Source organism: Aotus nancymaae, unplaced genomic scaffold, assembly GCF_030222135.1.
Source record: "Aotus nancymaae isolate 86718 unplaced genomic scaffold, 86718_ANA_hifiasm-v0.15.2.pri h1tg000004l, whole genome shotgun sequence".
Classification (NCBI taxonomy): Eukaryota; Metazoa; Chordata; class Mammalia; order Primates; family Aotidae; genus Aotus; species Aotus nancymaae.
The window spans coordinates 18,492,416-18,519,328 of record NW_026988415.1 but is presented as its reverse complement, the minus strand read 5'-3'; the positions used below and the strand labels follow the sequence as shown (position 1 = coordinate 18,519,328).

The 26,913-nt window shown below is 39.3% G+C and overlaps 1 protein-coding gene across 5 annotated transcripts in view; it reads right to left on the bottom strand.

The window, feature by feature from the left end:
* ENOX2 (ecto-NOX disulfide-thiol exchanger 2) overlaps positions 1–26,913 on the bottom strand; it is a 299,872-nt gene that overhangs the window by 79,209 nt on the left and 193,750 nt on the right. For 4 of the 5 annotated variants that reach the window (XM_012458755.2, XM_012458756.2, XM_064361158.1 and 1 more), the window contains one exon: positions 8,014–8,148. In XM_012458755.2, the coding sequence (XP_012314178.2) occupies positions 8,014–8,110 (97 nt within the window). In that variant the 5' untranslated portion in view covers positions 8,111–8,148. Of the gene's footprint in view, positions 1–8,013; positions 8,149–22,584; positions 22,653–26,913 lie in introns of those variants that run through there. The other variant, XM_012458753.3, reaches the window with a different exon arrangement.

Here is a 26,913-nt window from a genome sequence, read left to right as displayed (position 1 = left end):
AGGTAGGCAAAAGTAGGAAGTGACACACATTGATTATCTTGCTTACATTTTCAGAAGTGGACCCTGGTTCTTACTGAAAGCTCCTTTACACCCTCAGAAAAGTTTTGCCTGCACTTAATGACTTCCCTCCATCTAAGTGTCCCTGGCCCAATAAAAGCATTTCCAATCTTTTAGGTGTTCCAAAGACCCCTGAGCCCCAGGAGGTAGTTTTTACTCACAGTAAAACCACTGAAATGCAACCAGAGATTATTCCAAAATAACTATTTCAAATAGGCTTTAATTATATATGCATAATTAAGCTATTTTATAGAAAGTTATGATTTCAACTGAGCTACGTATTTCTGAGATATTATTGTTATTTCTTCAGAGTTCCTACAAAATTCATTGGAAAATTAAGAATTTTGCCTGTGTACTGGGAAATTTTAACCCATTACAGTCCTGCCTCCTTTCTACATAGATCCTTTAAAAGACTTTTTAGGCAGTCTTTGTCAGATTAGTATTTACCTACTCAACTTTGTATCTCTCTTCTTATCTGAAGAGAGAACACAGATTTCCAAGGACAGCCTGGCTGAACTGTGAGATGATCCTGGACTTCTCACCAGCCATCTTAGAGGCACAAGTTCCCAAAGTTTTGTACAATGACTCTCAAATTCTACCAACATCTGTCCTATTTCCCCAAAAGATTATCTGAACACTTGTTTTAGCTCAGTTGGAAAGGTAAGACAGGGCCTGGCTCATGTACAATAGCAAACAAGCTAGCAAACTGGGATTGGTGGGATATATGGCACAATGTCAGTTCACAAAGGTCCTCCCCAAATATCTCATCTTCAATTCCAAATTTCCACCAGTGGAGTTTTATTCCTTTAGTGAAAGGTTTTACAAAATCTCCCTTTCTAGCCCATCTTCCCTCAACTCGTTTTTATTCATTTACACTGTGTTCTTGCCTTTTTAGAGCATTTGACAGGTCCAGAGTCTTGCCCTCCAAAGGTGTTCAGCTTTGGAGAGGCATTAGTGAGGACATTTCCCACTACATCTGTGGTTCCTAGATTTCTGGATTTTGGAAATGAATAAAATAAAATTATATGGAGATTTAAGATCACCAGTCTCTTAATTTGACAAGAAAAGAAGTGGGGGAAAAATAACAAAGAAACGAACCAATATCCTTTCATACAGTTCATAAAAGAAAGAACATTTTAAAACCAAAAATACAAGAAGTCTATCATCTCAGAATAAAGGGCAGTCCTTTCAATTGAGCAGATTTAGCTTCATGACAAAGTTACTACAGTTTTAGTTTTTACATTTTGCCATAGATGGGTCCTGGCCTACAAACCAGTGTTTGCACTTTTGAGATCACTCAACCGTTTCACTTGGCGTGCTCCCCTATATATGAAACTTCCTGTGAAAAATTTCTTTCAGAACTAGAATGTCACACACACACACATTATTAAGGGTCATGAAAAGCTTCTCTTCCCCTGAGGACTGTTATATTTTTTCTTCACGGAAAATGCAAATTATATAACTGATCAGGTTCCCCTTTTTTGTTTTGGCTGCTTTGTCACAGGGGCAGCTCAACTTCAGAAATCAGATGGGATCCTACAACCTACATGCCTGAATTTTAATTAGCCTCCCTACCTGGTCTTTGCCTTTTATTCTCATTTATATTTTTCCAGATGCTGATTTTTAAACATTTTTTTATAAATTATATTTTTTCATATACTGTAATCTTTTGTATAAGCTGCTTCAAAGTCTTTGCTGAATGAAGTAATGTAATTCAACTCATAGTTAACCACTGCCTCCATACTGTATACCCTTGCATACCTTCCAGTCATTGATGCACTATTTCCCCTGCCTACACTGTTCTTAGTTCTTTTATCCTCCTGACATACTTCTATATATTCCTGGACACCTAGCTCAAACGTTACCTCTTTTGTGAACCTTCTCTGACCACCACCATCTAGCTAGCATTTCTCCTCACCACACTTGGGCTAAAACAATACTTTTGTACAAGTTTCTATTATGTCACTTGCAACATTATAGTGTAGTGATATTTACTTTGTTGCGTCTGCCACTGCAACTTGAGCTTGAAGGCAAGGATTGTGCCATGCCCATATTGGGATACCCTCTATCTAGCTCAATATGTTTTCAATGAATGGATGGATAAATAAAAGAACAAATGAATAAAATGAAAGGAAGGTCTTTCAGCTATTGTCAGTCAAGAGCCAGCTCATACTTGAGTATAGTTTGGATTAGAGAGATAATGTGGAATTTCTAAAAGTAATGGAGTCACTATGAGGGTAGGAAACTTTGTCTTTTTTGTTCATTGCTTTCTCCCCAGGGCTTCTCACAGTACCTTCATACCAGCAGGCTTCAGTGAATATTTCTTGTATGAATGAATGAATAAGCAAATGGTTTCACTCTGTTCCTTCTCCTAATAGTTTCCATGGGGAGTCTTTTCTCTTTTAATGATTGTTCCTATCACTATGCATTTATTTATTTCAGCTAGTTAAGGTCAGAAAATTCTTATCTCAAAGATCCTCCAGCCCTTGAGCTTCATGTACTCTTCCAAAGGCTTTAAATAGTTTAAAATATTTCCACATGAAAACAGCTCCACAGCATTTATCTACACAGACTGTGATGTTGAGCGCCTTACTATCTGTTTCGTAGAGTAGTCCCTGGGAGACGGGATCCCGTTCTTTGCGGGGACCTCAATACACAGTCTCTATTATGTTGACCATCTCCTGTTTGTTCTTCTGTGGCCCAGATAATATTGTTGTTGCCAGTACTCAAGTCAATATCATGATGTGCTTGTTCTTGAAGAAAAATATGACACACACAAAGATCATGTAAAGTCATATGTTTTTGTTGAAGTAAAGTCCTTCTGTAATATCCACAAGATAAATAACTATAACATTTTTAATCTTTTTAGCTATACCATATAGAACTCATCCATATTCATACTAGTAGGGTCCCAATTATGTTCAAACCAACTAATGATGCCTCGGTCTTGTTTTTGAAAGGATGACCTGGCACAACAGCTACCTGCCAGCTGTTGTCTAAGTGCAGGAGCTTGATGGCATGGTGGAGGCTTAAATGGATATCTCGAAGTGTAGACATGCTCCATGGTGAATCTTGAGAGTACCATCCATAGGTAGAATTCAAGTTTGTTTTGGAGAGACATTAATTTTATCTGGTATATATAATGTGTACATATTGTTGGCTCTTGGATGATGAACAGTGCTCTCCTTTCTTAGGATCTCAACTTTTTTGCCACTAAAAGCACACTCTATTTGTGGAAGATATTAAAAATAATACAAACCAAAGGCCAGGACTTCCTGAGGAGCTTGCAGAACAGTAGTCTGCCATGTGTCATACAAACTCCTTCTTTCTTTCTGTTCCCATCAGACTTGGCCTGTTGGGTCCAGTGAGAACTGCCTCCTTAAGAATGAGTAGGGCTTTCCTCTGGGAATAAGGTCCATGAGTCTATATTTTCAAATATCTCTCATTATGGAGACACAGTCAATACAGCAGAGACATCATAATGAGAGACTCTTCTCTTTTTGGACTTCACAGGCTCCACACTTGGCTTCTATGGATATTTTAATTGAGGCGAAAATAAAGGAAGCAGCAGGCAGTATTCAACAAGTAAATCTTAATGGGTCCATCCTTGGATTTGTCTAGAATGACTGGGGCAGAACAACGTTCTTTAACCAGAAGGCCTGACTCTTTTGGGTTCCACTAACATTAGTCTTATTGACCAGCTTCTCACAGAAAATACTCTTGCAGGAAAGACAGCTCCCAGCCAGAGGGGACCTCCTGATCTGCCATCATTATGGATTAACTTTATTGAACCACAGCTGTACAAACTACCATGTTAGTTGAAAGGGAAGTCCACAACAAACTGCAGACATAGCCTGTCTCTACTCCCTACTCAATGAATATAATAATTATGCCAGACATTGCCTTCATGACAAGTATATGTCCAAGACACTCAACATCCATAACAGTATAGATTAGAGGTCTCTGGGGGGAAGTGAAGGAAGCTTACATATCACTTGTTTTTCATCAACGTCAAAAGACTTTTCTATTGTCACAGACAGGCCAGATGAGACAGGATGAAGAAAAGTCTGCTAGCTCAGTAGGAAACCTCCTGAGGGGCATAAAAGTAGCTGAATTACTGAGCCTCTGATGAGTGACTTCAGGCAACAGTTCCATGAGGCTTATTTGCCACCTTTTCCATTTTAAGAAATTTTGGGGCATGGGGAGCTGATTAGGGAAATGCGGTTTATTATTATTATTATTTTTGAGATAGAGTCTCACTTTGTTTACAGGCTGGAGTGCAATGGCGCAATCATGGCTCACTGTAACCTCCGCCTCCCGGGTTGAAGAGATTCTCCTGCCTCAGCCTCCTGAGTGGCTGGGATTACAGGCACCTACCACTACACCCGGCTAATTTTTTTTATTTTTAGAAGAGATGGGGTTTCACTATGTTGGCCAGGCTGGTCTCAAACTCTTGACCTTGTGATCTGCCCGCCTCAGCCTCCCAAAGTGCTGGGATTACAGGCGTGAGCCACCGCACCTGGCCTTTAGGGAGATATTTTAACCCATTAGTTAAAACATAACATCATTAAAGATGGCAAGCACTCTGTCCTCCAGACCTTGGCAAGAAGAAAGGTAGGCAGCATTGGAGTGTCATGCCAACCTTCCATTTCTGTGAAAATCCCCACCAGATTTATAAGGAGCAGGTATCAGCACTGTCAAATATATACTGCTCTCTCCACCTGTCGCTGTCCAGTGTTTCACCAGGGAAAAAATTCACCGTTGCATTCACTATCCTTCACTGTTGTTAGGGTAAAGACGAGTCATCATTCAACTTTTTGTGAGCCATATTGCATATGTGAACTTAAAACAATAATAATAATAGCTGACCTAATTGAGGAATTACAGTGAGCCAGGCATCATTTTAAGACTTTACATGTATTAATGCATGAATCCTCATAACATCCCTATAACATAGGTGCCATTATTATCTGCATTTTACAGATGAATAAACTGAGGCATAGAGAGGTGAAGTAACTTGCCAAAGGTCACACAGCTAGTTAATGACAGAGCTTTGACCATAGGCAGTCTGGGTCTAGAACCCATGTTCAAATCTCAATGGTAAACTACCTTCCTAAAATAATACAGATATGAGAAAAAACAGTTCACACATAACTTAAGTGATTTTATACATAGCTTTACAAAGTATATCTTGGCCTCATGTTATTGCTGCATGCATTTTAAGACAAGAAGGGAACTACTCAACTAATACCAGCATTTCTAAGACCAGGTTTCCAGAGTCAAGTAACTTTCCCTGGAGCATGGTGGCAGTCAGTTTCACTGAATTACAGGTCAAAGAGAAACCATTTCTTTACAGTCCTTAAGAAAACAAGATGTGAAGAAGGGGGACAAAGGTAGAAGTTAAAAATACTCTTGAGGTTTCAAATGTCTGGCTGAAGCTGTATGTGCAGAACACTCATTAGCATTGACAGTGGCTGCACAGCGTCCAAATACTTCCAATTTAAGTGGGAGCTTTGCAGTGATTTGAAGAATGTATGTTAGTACTTCCTTTACATCAAAGAGCATACAGTACTGCTCAGAGTAGTAGTAATAAATGACAGTTTATCTTTATTGGGTGCTTATTATATGGTAAGCAGTGTGCTAAGTATATTATTTAATGTCCACAGCAATCCTATGAGCTAGGACACTATCATTATCTCTATTTTACAGATGAGAAAACTGAGGAACAGAGAGGTCAAGTAACTTGCTTGAGGTAACACAATAAGTGGCAGAGCAAGTATTCAAATCCAGGTAGTCCTCTGACTTCAAGGCCTGTGTTGTTAAGTACTAAGCAAGACACTGTCTCTGAAGAAATAGCCCTCTACCACACTGTTAAGAAAACTTATCCTAATCATCTAGCCTTATTATTGACCCCAGCTCAGGCTTTGGGTCTGTAATGATTGCTTGGTGGCATTTTTGTTCTCAATGCTAGGCCTTTCTTTTTCCATGTTACAGATGGGTGGCTAAGTATTGAAGATTACTTTGTGAACTTAGATTTATGCTTATATATGATAATTTACAAATCATATGCTATTAGTTAACATTCAGTCTCCTGGGCTTTAGAGGACATGTGGCCTCAATATTTTTCCTGGGACATTTATGCATATGGTCCAGACTGTCAAAAACTGGGAATATTTAAGTCAAATTAGATTGTCTACTCATCTTAGACTTTAAGTGTTCTGACTTGGGGACACACCACATGGAGCTATAATATATATTTTAAATTCTATTATAACAAATAATAAAGAGGTACTAAATAAAAAAACTCATTCCTTTTTTAGAAATGTCTATGAGAAATATATTAATAAGCTGCCGTTTTTGAGCTCCTTCTATTGCCAGACATTGTGGTAAGCATGATTTAATTGTCATCACAATCCTAGGAGTTAGGTACTATTAGTCTGATTTTGTGGATGAGGGCACTGAGTCTCAGAAGCTACATAACTGCTTGAGATCAAATTGTGAAAGAAACAGGCTTGGAAGTCAAGCAGACTGAATCCAGAACCTGACGTCTTAACCACTCCGCAATACTGGTTCCTACAGTAACATTCACTGATCCCAGATTGGCCCCACTAGTCATTCAAAAGCTAAGACGATCCATGGTCCAATCATTCTAGCTCTCAAAGGATCCCTGGTTGTTCATTTCAATTGTGGTTGGTCTAATGGAGAAGAATACAGTCTGGCGAACTACAGCCTATGATATGAATTATAGTTTGGCAGAGTTCTTTGCGCCTGCCACATATAGAATTTAGACTCCTTTTTTCCCCTCCACCCATTTATTATTCATGTACCTTTTTATCTTCATGCTTAGTTGCTTTTATGTTTGTTTCTTGGCTTTTGATGCAATAACATTTCTTAATTCACTATTAGTGTTGCTGTCCAGCGTACCTCATCATAAGGATTTAAAATCTGGGCTGGAATTGTGAAATAATGTTTTTTGGGGGGGTAGCTAACTATATAAATAAGTGGCACAACAAAATGGCATTACTCTAAATCTATTTCTCAACTTTAATGTGCTTGCAAAGCACCTGGGGATCTTGTGAAAATGCAGCTTCTGATTCAGCAGGTCTGTGCTGGGGCCCGAGATTCTGGGATTCTAAATGATTCCCAGGTTATGCAGGGCACACTTTGAGTAGGAAGGTTGTAGATTGGCCTGGTCCTATTGTGCTTTTAAGTAGAGTCACAATTAAATGAATCTGGGGAGATTAATGTTTAGATTGTTTAAAAATCTGCCTCAGGCTCCCTGAGATGGCAATTCCAAAATGTCTTCAAAAATTCATTGTAAGGATTAATTAGCTCCCACTGTCCAGGAAGCTTTTTTGTGTCTAAACAAAACCCTTCAGCTGTTGTGATGTTTTGCTTCTCATTTTATCTTTCGTGGAGATGGAGTTAGTCCACCATGTCCATTCTATGATGGTTAATTTGTGTATGTATGTGTGTGTGTATGTGTGTATATATATATGTGTGTGTGTTTACACACAGTTCTTCAATGTTAAAAACAGTCCCTAGGCTGTCCTCCACCATCTCCTTTCCTCTACTCTAGGAATCTAAGATTTTGGAGATATCTAAGTCAGTTCTATTTTCATCTCCATGTTTACTCGCCTATTCTATAAAATCTATAAAATTACACAAGCTTTGTAATTCCTTGCCAAAATCCTGTTGCCTTGTATTTCAATGAGCTGTTTAAAGCTTCAATGACCCTAGCCTGCATTGGATATACCTCCAGCATGTCCGAAGTGCAAAAGGGAGTATACTAGTAACTACCGGCCACCCAGACTATAAAGCTCATATTACAAAAATGCACACTCTAGGCAGAATCTGGTAAATGTCAACTTCAAAATAAGTTGTGTCATACTGCTATATTTATTACCACATGGTCAATAAAAATAAGCACTTGCGAGGTGATTAAAAATAACATACCAGGTAAAATTGGTTGTCCAGCAATTCCCAGTGGTGCCATTCCAAGATTATTCATTGCTGTGGCCCATGCAGTTGGATCAGACATAGGTAGTGTCATTGCAGTGGAATCCACATTCAGAGTTCTACTGTTATCAGCTGAAAAGAAATGACAAGCAAAATTTGTGTTAAGGTTCTAGCATCTAGTTTACTTATAAACATAAATTCTGGCAAACTTTTTAGAGAAATGGCTGGATGGACAAGTGGTGGATAAGGCCTCAATGCCAGGTTTCTTACAAGGGTTAAAACGATACAGCTTGAAGTGTCAGGAAGTCAAGGAATTTGAAAGCAATTTACCAGATGGCATTTTAGTATAAGCGTTTCCTTTCTTCTCTCCCTTTCTTCCCTTTTTTTTTTTCAAGCATACACAACACAGGAGCTTGGAATGACTAAGAAGTTTCCTATTCTTCTCATAATCTACTAGCATATGATTACTTCAGCAGCTTCCATCCAAACTACTCATGCATATAAAGCAAGAAAAAACATCCTAGGGCTTCTGTAGTTGGCAATAAAAGATGAAAATTATACTCCTGATATAATTTCATGTCTTTGAGGCAGTACTATTGAATAGAGCTGGACACACAATCAGCAGACATCAAATTAGCTGAATGACAATTCTGGGGGTTAGGGGAACAATGAAAAAAAGCAGACCAGAGACATGGTTACTGCTCTCAAAGGTTGTACAATCAAGTTGAAGAGACTGCTGATGATGGTGATAATTATTACCATTATTACCACCTCCACTCATTACTACCTCTACTGAACACTTACTGCATGCCAGGTAATTCACTTAGGATGCGTCATTCTTATTTAACTTTCAGAACAAACCTGTAAGGTAGGGACTATTTATATCTCCATTTAATAGAAGTTTTAGAGACATTTAAGGGAAGTTTTGAAAGGTCAAATATATTGTCCAAGGTCATACAGAATGTATAATTTTTAGCCACTATGCTTTACTATCTCCAGTTAAACAACTAGAAAACAACAAAAGACTCAATGATTTAAAACAGAAATATTACTGAAGTTTATAGTATGCAGAGCTACTGTGGCCTGAGTAAGCAGGAAATACTTCATGGAGAAAATAGGACTTAAAAGAATGGACCGGATTTATATAGAGCATGTTATGAGTGATTAGTAGTTATTAGATAAGTAAAGGAGAGGGGTCAGACATCCCAGGAGCAGGAATGATATAAGCAAAGACATTGAAACGGGTTTTATAAGCATGTGCATGTATACAGTGTTGGGAGAGATATATTCATGAGTCATCTGAGCACAAACAGACTTTCGTTTTGGGAAATTTGCCTCTGACTACTGATAGCCATAGAAAAATTTTTTCTATGGCTTTTTTCCTACCTCCCAGTACCTACTTCAGCCAATTACAACCCATGAAGGCAACTCTGTTCTAATAGTAGCTTGCTAAAGTCCAGGGCAACATCAGAGATGACCCTTGCCAGGGTTATTTATACATGTGCTATTTTGGTCACTGATTGGTCAGAACAAGCAAATATAAATGTCTAAAAACATTATTTCTGAAATATTAGTTTTTGTCATTCTTCTGTAGTGCCTTTGCCTCCTCCCCCTTAATCCCCCCTACACATACACACAGTAATTGATGGCACTAAGTGTTCATTAACTACAGTCAGAAGTCACATTTCAGAGCTAGTGATTTCTCCATCTGTAGGAATTTTAGTCATAATAATCAACTTCCAGTGTTCTCTCACAAAGGCATATCCAAAGGCTAGAAACAGCCTCCTTGCAAATATTATCAAGAAAACAAACATGGGGTACTGAATATCCTTTGGGTTTTGAATTTACATAATGATAATTAGTCTTCTTGGACTTCCAATCCCCCAGCTAGGGGAGATAAGATTTTAGAGAATGTTATAGCTGAAAGATATCTTTAGATATTGAATCTGCACCCTGATTTTCTCTGACTGCTGAAGAACCACTCCTAGAAGAAATAGGTAGGTTTAGAAGGACTGTGACCCAATGCCAAAAATAATTTCTTGCAACAGTTTGGCTGCTCATTGGTTCTGCAGTCCTAAGAAATATTAAAACAAACAAACAAACAGGAACACTTCTCAGTAAAGGATTTTGAAGTCAAAGAATGAGAATTTATAATGTACCAACCTAGCCAAACTCTAGACTAATTTAGGGCAGGATAAGTGTTTGGGGGAAGACAATGATCTAAATTATTTTGAAGGAAAACACAGCATTGCTATTTTCAAAACGTATGGTAATTCACAGTGCTTGCTAAAATGGTAGCAAGTAGAGTTCCTGCTACGCTTGTTTATAGGAGCAGATAAGGAACATGTGTAATTAAGAGCATTATTTTGCCTCAATGAATGTGGTTTTTAAATTCTTAAGAAGTTCTGCTTTAAATGTCCTTCTTATCTCCCTTCCCTACCCTAACACTCATATCCACCTATCAAAATCTCACTCATTTTTGAAGGGTCACCTCAAATGCTACCTTGTTTATGAAACTGACATGGTCACGTTGGGAAGGGCTACCTGGCAGAACCTCCCACTGACCTGCACACTGAGGTGGGCCTTGGAAGTTCATGTGTTTGCAGCAGGAAGGTGCCTGGTCCTTCCTCTTCCTGAGTGGAAGCTGGGATACAATCTGTGAGGCAGGAAGCACACCAGCAGGACTCTGGCTTTGCAGAGGGTCCCTGTTTCCCTTTTTTACCCAATAAATTCCATTTTTTTCTCACCCTTCAAAGTATCTGCAAGCCTAATCTCTCATGGTAGTGTGACAAGAACCTGGCTCTTGGCTGAACTAAGGAAAATGTCCTACAACAAAATCACCTAATTGGAATTAATTACTTCTTCTGAGGTGTTCTCATAACATTTCATCTAGAATTTGGTTTTCACGCTTGCTCATTCTCTCACTCGTTCCCTGCAAACTAAACATTTTTGAGTCTTACTATATGCAATGTTATTTTGCTAGTAACTAGGAATACAGAGATGAACAAAACTCATTTACGCTCTGGAAGAATTCAAAATATAGTGAGAGACACAGACATATAAACAATCCAATATAAATTATTATAATAAGTACTGTAATAAAACCATGACTAGAGTGCTGTGGTAACACAGAGGAGTAATGAAAGCTGATGGAATGGGATTGGGTATATGTGTTTCTGGTTGTAGGGTAGAGAAGGAATGCCAGGGAAGCATTCGCTGGGAAAGAATCACTTGAAATGAGTCTTTAAGGAGGGACAGGATTTTCTTCCAGGTAGTGAATGGAAGATTGGGGTAAAAAGAGCATTTCAAGAAGCAAGAAGGACTGAGCATTTACCACTGACTGCCTTGGATTATTGTTATTGTGTACTTATCTCCCTTCTGCTGGCCTGCACGCCTCTTTTAGGTCAGGGACTGGATATTAGGCATTTCCTTTCCTTATTTCCTAGTTTAGTGTCTAGTATAAAGTAGGTATTCAAGAAATATTTAAATTAATAAAGAAAATTAATAAAGAAAATGAATTTACATTGATCTGGGGAATAATAAGCAATCTATACAATGACACTCATTGATTATTTGTATACCTTTTCAGAATGACAAATTGTCTTGAAGAGATGGTACTATTGCTAAGCCAATTCTTTCTCTAGGACAACTGAATACTTGTAGAAATTCACTTAGTTACAACCAGGGATAAATATGCCCAGCTAATAACTCAGTTTGATCTCATTAGCTATAATCTTTTTCCCATATTGGCATAATCATACATAAAAGCTTGTGAAATTTTGTTTTCAAAGGAAAATCCCAGATGATTACCTCTGGCAGCAATCTGGATTCAAGGTCCAAAGTAACAAAACATGTTGTGCTAAGCATCTGTTTAGAATTATCACGTAGTGGTGGAAAAGTTAAGTTGTTGCCTGATCCACTTTCCAGACTAGAAATGGATATCTAGTAATTTTCCCCTGAATCCGACAATCACTGGCAGCAGCCAAGGATATTCAGAAGGTGAGTGCTACTGGTTGTCAAGTGGTCTTCAGAATACCTACCCCAAGTCTGAAGAACATGTCCTGCCATGCTGGTTTTCCTATTCTGCTGTGTAACAAGTTCTCAAGAGGTCAGAGATTGTAGACTGGTTCTGAATAAGTGCCTTCTATGTAATTTGGTTGAAGATATGGCGCTTTGGAATAAGCTCATTAGCACCAAAAATAATAAAAAGTTTAGAAGTGATCATCTATTTCAACTTGGTATTATTCTATAAATATCAAATCTCTGCCATCTGTATTGTTTATGCATCACTGATTAACTTGTCAATCACTGCTAAAGTTACTTGATTTTGAAGACTACACACACACACACACACACACACACACACACACACACACATATTATTTCCTTTGAAACAAGGACAACAGTATGTTGGTGCCGTCTCTTTAACTGTATTCTTTCATTAAGACAGAAACTCTCCTTCTCTGATGATTTACTCTCCTACAATTCTCTTATGTCTGGGTGTATATCCACTGTTTTTTATGCTTACTGTAATTTTGTTACACATTATTGTGCAAAGTTGAGGAGAATCACTTGGGAGGCTGAGGCACAAGAATCACTTGAACCCAGGAGAAGTTATTTTTTTAATCAACAAACATCTATTGAAAGCCTATTAACCACAGGAAGAAATCTCATCTAATCATCAAGAGCATTGGTTTGGGAGTCAGATGGCTCTGGACTAGAGTCTAACTCTACTACTTAGCAACTATAATGTGCTCATTCACTTTCTTTCTTCTCCTCTTGCCTGCCTGCCTTCCAGTCTTCCTTTCATATTTACCATACATTCACTGAACATTTTCTATGTTTCAGGCAGTATTGTAGAAGTTGAGGATATTAGGGTGAGTCAGAGACCTCATTCTTGCTCTTGTAGAACTTATACTCTAATCCAATAGACAGATATTAAAATACAAATAAATAATTATAAAATAATTACACATTGTAGTAAGTGTTATGAGCAAATAACTGGGTTTGATGAAAAAATGGCAAGTTATTAAATCAGGATAATGAAAGCATCCACTTTATAGGTTTGTTGAAGATTAGATAATGTGGGTAAAGAATTTAGCATGTCTTCTGGCTCATATTGAGCACTCAGTAAATGGCTATAATAACATGGTAATAATTATGATAAATGATGAAGAAGTGGTCCCAGCCTTTGAGGGGCTCAAAGTCTACTGAGAGAACCAAGCATATACATGAATTACTAGAATACATTGTATGAATAATAAAACTGAGGCATAGAGAGTTTAAATGATCAGCTCAACATTACACAGCTAATAAGTGGTAGAACAGGAATATAAGCCCAATCAGCTCTGATGCCAATGCTCACAGTGTTAATCATCACACTAAACTCTCTTCCAAAGAGCCCATTTATTTTGTGTTCTCCTAGCTCATTGAAGACATTGCTATTATGGCCCTTACTACATTATATTTTTCTGATCTTTTTCCATGTCTGTCTCTCCCCAGAAATCACTTATTCCTCATTATTCCTAGTACCTAGACACAGTGTCTGACATAGAAGAGATGTTCAACAACTATTTAAAAAAAATACATGAGGAAATATATTAGTATACAAAACAGTCCTCCACAGACATTCTTTCCACCAGAAGCAGGTGTCAAGCTATTCAGAACAGGATACTACTCTATTATTGTATTAAGATAAAATCTTTTTTGGAGGGTTTCTTTTGAGGGATGAATGTTAGACAAAAATTTTAAATGGAAAAAGAAAGGAAGATAAAATGGTGACAATTTGAAGTATTATAATCCTTACATGCTGATAATGTAAGAAATTCATAATTACAGACACACAAACTTCAAGGAAGATAAATTTGAGGATGAGGAGATAGCATTACTGAGAAACTCTTCACTTATGAGAAGGAACTGAAATTTCTTAGAGAATTTAAGTAATTAAATTTACTAAAATAAAAGTCCATGTAGCAGCTCTATTTGTTAATTCCTTGAGGCCAGGGAACATTACTTTTGTATCCTTTACTGTGACTAGCTCAAAGTAAGTGCCAGTAGTGTGTTTTTAGATAAGAGAACAACACTATAAGAACTCAGCAACTGTACAAAGTGGGGCTTACTTGCATAGCCTATTTTATAGACCCATAGCCATCTAAAATCTCTTTGCATTGTGTGGTCCTGAATTGTGAACTTAGCTCTCTAGTCATTTCTGCAGAAAGGAGATAGTGGTCTTGGCTGGGCGAAGTAGCTCACGCTTGTAAATCCCAGCACTTTGGGAGGCCGAGGTGGGCGGATCATTTGAGGTCAGGAGTTCAAGACCAGCTGGATCAACATGGTGAAACCCCATGTCTACTAAAAATATAAAAATTAGCTGGGTGTGGTGGCACATGCCTGTAGTCCCAGCTACTTGGGAGGCTGAGGCATGAGAATCACTTGAACCCAGGAGACGGAAGTTGCAGTGAGCTGAGATTGCACCACTGCACTCCAGTGCAAAAAAAAAAAAAAAAAAAAAGAAAGAGAGAGAGTGGGACATGGGACAACAGGCCTCCAGAATATACTAGGATTCAGATAAATGGCGAATAATAGTTTTTTATATATATATATACTTTAAATTCTGGGATACAGGTACAGAACGTGCAGGTTTGTTACATAGGTATACACATGCCATGCTGGTTTGCTGCACCCATTAACTTATCATCTACATTAGGTATTTCTCCTAATGCTATCCTTCCCTTAGCCCCCTTGACCCCCATCGCCCAACAGGCCCCAGTGTGTGATGTTCCCCTGCCTGTGTCCATGTGTTCTCATTGTTCAACTCCCACTTGTGAGTGAGAACATGTGGTGTTTAGTTTTCTGAGTAATTTTAATGATAGCAATTATAATAAGACTAATAAGAGTTAACATTTATATAATGCTTACTATGTACCTCACACTGTTCTAGGCACTTTATGTATATTAATTTAAAACTCACAACAATCCTATGAAATAGGTCCTTCCATTATTCCCATTTTACTGATGGGGTAACAGAACAGAGAACCTAAGCAAGCTATCCATAGTTATATAGCTATCTTGCAGTGGAGCCAAGATTCAAACCCAGGCAGTCTGGCTCCACAATTCATGCTCTTGACCACTATGCCCTACTAAACTAGGGGATTCATCAAGTTGCAGAATATTTGAGCTGAGGGCTTTATCATTATACAGATGGGTGCTCTCAATGTCCTCTATTGCAGTGCTAAGTTTGCCCCCCAGGGGACATTTGGCAATATCCGGAGACATTTTTGATTGTCATACCTGGCAGCAGGTAGTTGCTACTGACATCTAGTAGAGGCCAGGGGTGCTGCAAAACATCCTACAACGTATGGGACATCCCCCTACAAGAACAAATTATCTGGCCAAAAATGTCAATAGTGCTGAGGTTGAGAAATCCTGCTCTACTGTAGCAATTTTTGTGCGTTCTTACTGGAAAACATCTTTCACCCCCGGTTTCTTCCACAATCTTTTCCCATCTATCACACGTATAGGCAATTCCAACATAAACAGTTTATGCCCTACCCTACTCCCTTATACTACTGTGCAATTAAGACTAATCTGATCAAACCCTCCTCCCTGACCCCATCTCAAGAATCTATTAACACTTTCAGCACGGTTACCTCTATGCTTCACATCAAGGAAATGACCCTTGTGGTGGGGAGTCCAGGTACAACAGAAGGCTGACGGGTTGCTGTTTGAGAATAGTCTTGGAAATAGCATTAGGCACAGCATGACAATGGAAACAGAAAGGACATTTAGAAAATGCTTGCACCAAACATAGAAGGAAATCTCATTGTGGCATATCACATAGGACCTCACATACAGTAGGCACTCAAGAAGAATTTGTTGTGAAAGATTATGACACAGGGGCAGGGTTGGGTGTCCTACCAAGGAATAACATTGTGTTTTCTGTTCTATGCCTAAGGGAAAGGAAACAGCAGAATAAATCACATTTGGGGTCTGCATTAAGTCTAGGGCTCAAGGCTTTATCTTTTGCTTAGTATTTATGGCTCACGAAGCAATATATTGTGGCAGTGCAGGTTTTATTTTGAGTCTCTCTTCATTTTCCTTGAAAATTAACAATCCATTGTTGTTTGTGAGCAATGCACTGAAGCCCCAGGCACAGGCCACAGTCCCTCCTGTTGCGGCTGTCAAGTGATGCCACAGTTTGCATCATGGTGATGCAAGTGAGAGAAGTGACAGGGGCTTTTGTAACACAAGGCTCCCAGATGGCTTGAGAGAGATGATGCTATTAGACAAGCAGGATGGATCAAAGAATCACTCAAGAGAATTAAGATGTCATAACATATTCTTTTTTGAGAAAGCAAAGGGAGATAAGGGAAGGGAAGGCAAAGTGAGGCAAGGAAAGGGTCTTTATGCTGGCCTACATAGTAGGTAGTTATGTTCACATGAGTTGAGTGTGGCAGGGTGGGAGTTGGAAGACAGCAGCTTGATCCTCAATGTATACAGATGAGAATCTCAGGGTAGAGGGTGCTTTCACAAACTAAACGTCATCCTGGAAGATTCATTGTTCTAGTCTATAAGCTAGAGGGTCCTGAAGACAGCCACCTCTGTATTGGAGCAGTTATCAAGATGTTCAATATTTAAATTAGATCAATTTAAAGTCACGGAACCAGGCCAGCCCTCTAGATGGCAGTTGCAGTGAGGGTGGAGTGAGGGGGTGGTATAGTGAGGAAGAAGAAAGCCACAGAGTTTGGCATGTGCCTCTCCGAGGAATTCACAGCACATACCCTACATTTATGAAGGCAACAAGATATAGTAGAAGGAATACAGGATGTGGAGCCAGTTGATCTAAAATCCAACCTCGGCTGTACTCCTGACTAGCTGTATGACTTTAGGCAAGTTCTACAAACTTTTTAACCTGTTTATTCACTTGTAGCTGGGGATAATGATACCTATCTTTCATATACTAAGATAATGACAATGATGTTGATTCCCAATATTGATTAAATGCTTATTATTTGCTAAACACTGTTTTAAAGCTTTGCAGGTATTATTAGAATAGGTAACTAGCCAGGCATGAGTGGGGCAGGAGAGGGCTCCCCCAACCCCACCAGGAATGTCAGGTGACTATCAGGTGATAATCAGGCAGTTGTCACACTGCCTCTCTAAAATAATTGATCATAGCACCAGGGAAAGGTACTTTCCCAATAAATTAAAACACCTGGAACTGGTGATTGTATGCTTTCTAATAAAATCTCTGGTATTAGGTGAGTGGGCTCGAGCATGAGCATTAAGAGACAAAATGGCACAGTTTAACTGATATATGACCTTCCAGGGGCATTCCACTGGAAAAGGGAAAAACGCTTCAGGTGAGCATGCATACAACTGTAGTAAACACACTGCACATGCTAACCTCCCAAGTGCTAGCAGGCTACAGCACATGCAGGCAGCTTACCCTAAGGGAAGAATCAAGGGAAATGGGACACAAGATGCTGGAAGTATGCCAGCATATACAACCCTAAGTCCAAGGTCAAACAGGACACTTGACCTCCAAGATATCCACTTGGCCCTCTTCCAAGTGTACTTTACTCTCTTTTCATTCCTGCTCTAAAGTTTTTTAATAAACTTTCATTACTACTAAAATTTGCCTAGGTCTCTTCTTCTGTCTTATGCCCCTCAGTCGAAGTCTTTCTTCTGAAGAGGCAAGAACTGAAGTTGCTGCAGACCTGTATGGATTTGCCACTGGTAACTTGGATACTTCCAGCACTAACAGTATTATATAATATGATCCTCACAACAATTCTGTGAGACGAGTGATATTTATCATTATACCCATTTTGTAGACAAGGAATATGAAACACAAAGAAGTTAACAAGTTGCTCAAGGCCACAGATATAGTTAACGTTGGATCAGATTCAAATTCAGGAAGTATGGCTCCAGAGACAACATGCTTAACCACTGAGCTATATACCATCACTGAGAATGCTGAGCCCAATATCTGACACAGCAAGTACTTGATCATGATTTTAACCCGACTTCTTTTATCTTTCCCTTCTTTTTTTTCTGGCAAGGAAGAAATCATTCAGATGCCCTGTGGGGAATTTTCAAGCTGCAGCCAAGGGCTTCTTTTGTAATTTCAGGGTGGGCTGGCATGGGCTGAAGAATCACAGGGACAGTACTTGTCAGTTCAAGGTTTTTAGGCAAATTGAGCCAGGAGAATAGGTTGAGATTGGACTGAGGGGTTCTGGAAGGGCTTCCTCAGCTGCTAAGAGTATGACTGATTCCCCTAGAGAGGCTCTTTTAGGGCCTTTCTGGACTACAGTTTGTAATTGTCAACCCCCTGGCTTCATGGACTTCTCAGATACCAGTGAACTAATGTTACCTTGGTCTAGAGTGAATGGTTGACTATTGTCCTCTAGTCTAGGATTACATCATCACATTTATTCCACATTTTCTCACCTAATATTTAGATAAAGAACACAAAAAAGCATACATAGGCTTCAAAAAATGCTACCTGTCACAGCTCCTTTAACATCTGCAGTAATTGCTTGTTAAGTCATACAATTCTTTCCCGGTTTTGAAATAAAAACACATAAATATTACTGTCAGGACCCCAGAAATTGTAGTTACTGGTTTTCAACTAGAAATCTTAACATTTAAACCAATCAACTAACTACATTTCAGGTACTGAGCATACTCTTTAAGTTAATGGCATGGCTGCTGGTGGGGGAGGAGATGGAGAAAGAAAAACAGAGGCATAAACTTTGTAAGTTCCCAAAGCTCTATGATCTGTACTTTCCCAAGGCAAGTTGCGTAAAGGTGACTTGGCAACACTGCTGCTATGCTCTTGGAAGTCTGGCAAAATCTCCTGGAGGAAAAAAAAAAAACCAAAAACACTATTTCTGGGGCTAAGCCACAAGCTGTTTTGCTGTTGCCATTGTTGCTGAAAATCTTTCCAATGTGTTTCATTCCACTTCCTTGCCATAGAAAATAGAGTATGACAAGGATAAATATAGCATGAACAAGATCTGGAGTTTGGAGGGCTAGTTTGAACTCTGGCCCTACCATTTACTCACTATGTAGCAATAACACCTGTGTTTGTCAAAGTACGTTCCAAACCTGTGCATCAGAATCACTTTGGGTGCTTGCTAAATAGGCCAATTTCCAGAGTTGCTGAGGTTTTTACCTGGGTGGCACTGGGAACTCTGACTGTTGAACAAGTACCCTAGGTAACTCTTAGTACAAATTTGAGAAACACAGAACTTCAGTTTTCTTATCTACAAATAAGAATGATGCCACCCTTTCACAGGGTTGTGGTGAAAACAACATAGATAATCAATACGTGCTAGCTGTACCTGAATCTTTGAGTGAAGTTATTGCAAGGCTATGAGATACATTCTGAGTATTAATTTAACAAACTTGTGAAAGCCATATACTATGTGGTGGTACCCAGGTGAAAACTACATGTTTTCCTGACCTTTGATGGGCTCATAGACTAGTGAGTGGCAGATATAAACACAAAAAATACTGTGCAGTTTGAAAATGGCTAAACAGAGATATGAAGAAGGGGGAGACAGTCCCCCCGCTAGGATGGTGCTAAGGAGAGGAGGTGGTGGAGGAGGGAGAGGAACACTGAGAAAGTGATGTGAAGCTGAAGGAAGTGACTTTAGACTGAGTTTTGAAAACCAAGCCAATGATCAGATGGTTGTCATGGTACTACAAATATCTTAAAAGATACAGAATAAGGCTGTATTTGTACTAAGTCTAAAACCTAGAATGGAAATTGTTCTTGTTTAAGGAAATGGGAGTGAGTGGAGAATATTTTCCATGTCAATTTCCTTATGATTTCTGTCTTCTAAAAGTAGAATGTGGAACAACTGGAGTCATTTTGTATTCCCAGTAGGTTGACTCTGAGAGGATGGGTGTTAGACTGTATTGTTGACTTGCTGTGCAAGTCACTAACTACAAGGCCATAGTCTAAGTTGGTGGGGGGGTAGGACCCTGGCCATGATGACTATAAATAAGTCAGGTGTTAAATCCTGCTGTTAATGGGACCTTTGGCTGAAGTACTAGCTGCCTCAGCAGGGCCGTCCTCAGATATTAAGGGCAATGCTATATATACACATACAGCCGCAGGAGGCAGTGACTAATGGCTCTGCCTTGGGCCAGCAGCTCTGGCCCCTTTCTTGCTTCTTTACCTCTGCAAAGCAGCCTAACTGGAGTTTTCAAACTCCACTTCAATTTGACAAATAATCAAAAGACAATAGATTTTATTATATATACCTTCACATAATCTTCACTACCCTTCATGCTTCAAAATAACTGATTTTTTTTTTTTGAAAACCATAACACATTCCCATCAACCACTAGCATGCATTTGGCTAGACCAAGCATGACAAACTCTCAACCCTTAATGCTGAGTGATGCTGAATGAAGAGAAAAAAAACAAAACAAAACAGGGTTATAACAGTGGTTAATATCATAATCTTTGGATTAGATCTGAGTTCAAATCCTGACCCACCATTTATTACCTGTGTGATGCTAGGCAAGTGATTTCATGTCTCTGTGCTTCATTTTCTACATCTGAGAAATGGGATAATAATAGTACCCATCTTATAGGGCTATAGCAAAGATTAAAGGAGAAAATATGCAAAACAGATCTATCGTGGTGCCTAACTTAGTAAATGCTTGTAGAATACTAGTAATTATTATCAATATACTAACAATGGTGGGCATCACCTCTGATATCTTATGAAAAACAGGGGCCATTGGGGGTAAGGAAAGAGGGGAGTGTTATAATTTCTTCAGGTGAAAAGAATATGAAAGTACCAGTACAGAAACCAGCCATTAACAATATTAGATTGGTGCAAAAGTAATTGCAGTTTTGCGATTAAAAGTCATGGCAAAAACAGCAATTACTTTTGCACCAACCTAACAGTAGGGAATATATTTACAACAAAAAAAGGACAAGATTGTTTCTCTTTAACAAGTTCTTTACCAAGAACAGTGCCAAAAAAAAAAAAAGTGGGATTAATTTGTATTCTTCTCGTCTGATTGATGCATTCTCTAAAAGTGGTACTGCTAATAAAATCCTCAAAAGATTTTCCCGTTTTACCCAACTCCACTGTATATACCCCCAACCCATCAGACCTGCTGCCAAAACCTATTTGCTTTTTTTCTCTAAAATAATGGATGATATTTGTATCTGTGCTCTCTCTCCTGATCCCCCCATCTGTGGTGGAGGAAAGCCAGAATTACTTAGTGTTGTGGCTCAATTATCCATGACAAGATTGGGAAGGAAGGGGGTAGGCAGGGGAAGAACCTGCTCTTCACAGACAGCTTTCTAACAAGACAAAGGGAGATTATGGCCATGGCAGTGACCTCCATGACAGCTGGGCACAGGACACCCACTGTATCAGCATACTCCGGGAACAATACATATGCAAGTAAATTTGGTTGGCAGTTTGTGATTCTGGGACAGTATTAATAATAGTGCCTTTACTGAAATCTATCCTATATATGATGTATTTTGCCCCATTTAATTCAACAGCTCTTCTGAATATTTTAATACAGCAACAGTAGTTCAAATAGCAAACACATGTGAGTTATTGACTTTCTTTTATCCATTTCTGCTGTAACTTAAATTTTCTTCCTGAGTGAATCTCTAGGCCACTAGTGACATCACCTTTAATCTATTTGTGTGTGTGTGTGTGTTTTTTTAATTGGCATTAACATAGAGGAGACATAAGCTGTTAAAAAATAAAAGGCATCTAGGCTAGTGATGATCTCCAGAGTAAACCTTACAGGGATTGGTAGAGTAAATTTGATTTGAAAATGATTACAAAGGGTGAATTCCCTGTAAATAATGAATTGGAAAGAAAATCAGGCTGGGAGTATTTGCTTATCCACTTATTTCCACATGGAAGAAAAGCTGTAATTCCTGACAGCCTGTGCTTACAGTGTGACTAGATTGGCCAGGGAGAAACCAACGGGTGATAAAAATAAGTACACAAGCCCACCAGTTCATTGCATTCTCTGTCAGGTCCAACACCAAGGAAAGTCATAAAGATAATAAGTCTTTGGATAACAGCCCATAAATCCATGGTTACAGTTCAAGCACTTAACTTCAAATTCCCAAGTGACCATGCCACTGTTCTTTTCTGTTTAAGAAGCTAGAAGTTCACTGTTAGAAAGGAGGTGAGGTGATGGGCAAGGCAGCTGAAATACTCAAAGACCCAGGAAAATTCTGGTAAAGCATGCCCTCTTTGCAAATCACTTCTTCAGAAACTAACCGTCACTGGGAGACATCATCAGAGCCAATTGGCTAAGGTTTCTACCAACGTGCACCTAGTTAACAAGAGTGGCTATCTTCCTTGAAAATGTAAAGCTAACTTCTGTATATCAAATCCTATTTTTTTCCACTGACTCACAGTGTCTTTTTCTATTTTTTTTTAGATTACATATTGAGTAGGTACACAGGAAAATTTATAAGATACAAGTGTAAAGTATAAAAAAAAACAATGCAATGAAATTTGTATGCCCAACATGCAGTAAGAAAGAGAGCATAACTATTACCTTTAAAGTCCACCATGTTCCACTCCCTAATCTGTTCCATCTCCCCTGAAAGATAAGCACCATTTTGAATTTCATGTTAATCATTCCTTGCTTATCTTTATAGTTCTACTACATATGTTGATACTGTTTCTTCAAAAATGTTTTATCTTAATTTCTAAAGGATTCTTTAGTTGCCAAGAGCTTTCTGTGCTGTTTTCTTTCATATTCCTGTCCCACCCATCTCCCTTTCCTCCTCTCCCTCTCTTACTCCTTCTCTCTCTCTTTCTCTACCTATCTTCCTTTTGGTGTCTCTCATACCACCCCTCCTCCACCCAGCTAGTGGAATAGTGAACTAGGAACAAACATCAGTGCCAAAGATATCAGTTAGCAGTGAATTCATATGTAAAGGCAGTAATTATTTTGTAACATGGCTACTTTCCTTGGGTTCTTTAAATGAATCCCTACATGGGCCTTAATTTGTTTACCCAGAAGTTCAGAGGTAATTAGGGAATATGGAGGCAGCAGCAGGCTCCAGAGCAGGGTGACAGAGACCTGTGAGTATTGCCTAGCATGGGTACCTCTGGGGTCTGGAGTCAGAAGGCCATGCTATTTGCTGGCTATGTAACTTAGGCGAGTCACTTAATATCTCTGGGCCTGGGTTCCCTCATCACAAAAATGTGGAAAACAATAATACTGATCTTACAGGGTTGATGAGATGGTTAAACAAGGGGTATCAATTGGAAAAGTATTTTGAATGCTGTAAAATACTATATAAAGGTAAGTGAATGATGTTGCTGTTCTGCTGCTGTTGATGACATATCAGTTCTATTAAAGTCAAGGTAAACAACTAAATGGTTATGAATTTTCTAAGTTTGAAGCTAATCCACAGATTTATCCTTGCCAGCTGCCTGGTAATAAAGCCAGCATATCACAGACAAAATTAAAACTTATTTTCCAATGCTTGATTACTGGTCCATGTGGAAACTTTCCCCCCCACTTCAAACATCTTCCTCAAATCCCACTGTATCTGCCCAATCTGCATGTGAGGGAGTTGTGTCTGCTCTGGTCTACGTCAGTGCTGGAGCCCAGGGCAGAAAGTAGTCACACATTGTAGGCATCTAACATTTTCTCTTCCTAATCATTTCTCATAGGACAGTGTAGGTTGGTAACTCAAATAAAAATGTATGCAAGATGTGCTCATCACCTGATCAGTTTGCGCCTGAGGAACCTTCTGAAGGTCCTGACTTTTGCCTGTGTGCTATTAGCATAACCATTTGCATGTCATTTCCATTCTGTTTTTAAAGGGGTCTCTCCTTGAAGATCTATGAGAAATGAGAGTAAGCAGTGGAAAGCCACGTTTCCATTCTGCAAATGATATAATCAAATCTGTAAATGCGCAAAAACACACACAAGAGACGCTCCATAAAACTGCTGGCAATTATTTCAGTGAACAGACGCAAGTTGTGCACAATTCCCTATAGCTGCCTCAGGTGTTGAAGGAAGAGTTTTGAACAACAGAAGGAAAATATTGATCATCTTTTTGAATATGGAGTTAGGCTACTTGCTTGGGTGCCCAGGAGGGGGTTAGGGAAGAAGAATGCTGGTAATGTTCCCACACGTTTTCCAGCCTTGAGGCTGGACAGCCACATGCCCATCCGCTGCTAAGAAAAAAAGACAGACAGGGCTTAAACACATAGGAAAGGCTGTCTGACCTTTCAGGTTGTAAGGCTCTTGCCCTCCGCCTAACAGCTGACGCCTGGAACATGCAGGCAAGCCCACATGGCCTCTGAAGGGACTAGCATGGGTGCTCCAGCTGAGTGGCGGCTGCAGCTATGGCAACACATGCCCAGGAATGACTTAACACCAGCCAAAGGGGTTAATAGGAGAGACAAGAGCTTTTATAAAAATGCATTAGGGAAAGAAACGCAAGACAGTGGGAATGAGGTCCATTAATAAAGCTGAGTGATAAAATCCACCACCATTCTCAAACTGCACTTGGCTACTTAAACTCCTTTTTCAAATTAGGGTCCTGTGTTCTAGCTGCTCATGGGGACACTAAGCTTTTATCTTTAAAAAGAATTAAAAAAATACCATAATATGCAGCGTAAAAGGAGAAAATAGGATAGGCACAAGGGTAAAAAATTAGACTTGCAAACAAAGGAAGGAAGAGAAACAAAGAGATGTGTACAACTATGTTCTGAATATGTTCAAACAGCTTGCTATTACTAACAATCACCACCCGACAATACATTACCCCTCTACATGTGGATTACAAGCTGCATTATTATGATGCATTAGAATCAATCCGAGTACTAACGATAATGGGTGGCTGGGTGGCTAAACATGGCCCCCAATTACTGCCGAGTGCCCTCTCCCTTTGTGGCTACAAAACAACTGTCATCAATATTCTCTCAGAGAGAGTGTTTTCTTATCAGCATTATATCCTCAAACATCCCTGGAAAGCAGGTCAATATTGATGGGCTTTTCTGAGGAAAACAAGGAGAGAGGTTAAGTGAAAATCAGCAGAGGTGGCCCCCCTGGTCCATCAAAGAATCTGGCTTATAAAGGGAGCCAAGGTAAAGAGGTAAAGGCCTTCAGTCTGCTCTTTCCATGATGACAGCACCTATGGAATGCAATGGGTCAGGGTTTTTCTCACTCTCTCGGCTATAGTGAAAAGCAAATAATCCTTAAGCCACTGCATTTGGAAAATCTGATTGCAGCTTGCAACACAGACCCACAGAAGACATGTTTACTTCTGGCAGAATATAATACAAGCTTAGAGTAAAAGCTTACTTCTGAGAAGAAAAAAAGAGGACATCTCAGTTAAGAAACCAGCATAATCCATTGAGGGTAATATTTTCTATTTATAAATGAACTATCAGGTACTTACTGAGCCCCTGTTGTGCTATTTGTTAATGGCTTAGAGGGACTCAGGAGAGGCAGAGGACTCTGAGAAGACTGAAGCTCTTTCCTCAGAGAGCTTAGCATCTACTTGGGGTTGGGTGTAGACAAATTCACACACAAAATAAAGACCAAACAAGAGTCTACAGAAGGCCAAAGTATAGAGTGACAAGTCTGGTTTGTCCTACTGGTTAGAGGAAAAGATGGGTTGCTGGCACATTCCCACATGAATGTTACTGGTAGGACTTAAACTGCCAAGCATATTAGACATTTCCATCAGCAGTAAATGCACTCACAACAGGGGTGGCCAAGGGAGATGAACAAGAGGAAACTTACATAAATCAGAAGGACAGATGTCATTAAAGGGAACCAGGATAGAGGTGTCTGCCATTATTTGAATATGATCATGTCATTTTTGAACCAAACTCCACTGACAGGGCCTGCTTCCCTGGATACAGTGCTTCTTAGGCAAGTACTCCTGATTGGCACGTCGCTATATACATCTAAGAACTAGAGGGCAACTGATTTAAGATTGAGTGCTCTGGTGAGCATATAGAAGTCAGATAGTCTGTGTTGTGGGCTGAAGAGAGCGAGTCACACATTTTAGCTATTAAGACATACAAAGTGGCCAAGCTGTCATTCTGTTTCAGCAATTAAGGCATTTGACTTGTGTGCTTGTCCAGATAGAATGTTATCCCACTTATAGGATATCTGCAGGGAGGGCTTGAACTTGCCTTCAAAAAGCATTTCGGATCATTTTAGCATCATTGCTGGTGTTCACAGTGTCCCAGATGATGCCTTCTTAAGACAACTTCACTTCCCATTCTCCTCTGCTCCACAGCCACAGGCTACACACCTCACTTTGCCTTGTCTGTGGATGGCTCTAGAGAACTCTACCACTGCACACACATACTGTCCTGGACACAGTGGGTCAGCAGTGTTACTGTCACGGGTGGAAGCTGATCTTTGTAATGAGCCACAGTATACAGAGCTTCTGGTGATTTACTTGTAAATTTCTCATTGTGAATAATAAAATTTAGAATTGCAAGCTGATTGCATTTCTTTTTATAGGATCTATTCGCTGGAACAGAAAACTGGCAATTGCTATCTCTTTTTAGGACATTTGAAAAAGACAACAATTATGCCTAAAGGAACTATCATGCTATAAGAACTCTGTGTGTGACCCCAGCCCCTATAGATTCAAGGAACTGTAACCCTAACAGTAGCCTAGATGTGACTTTATAGTGTCAGAGTCCGTCTTTGGATTTTTCCAGGAGTATAAATGGCAGGTTATTACATGTCTGTTACTTACAGAACTTGAACAGATGAGTATATTAGACACATTTATAAGGAACGCATGAACTCACAACAGGGTTGGCCTAAGAGGTGAGCTGGAATGAGAGAGCCTGCAGTATATTAGGAAGACAGATGAAGGTTAAAGGGAACCAG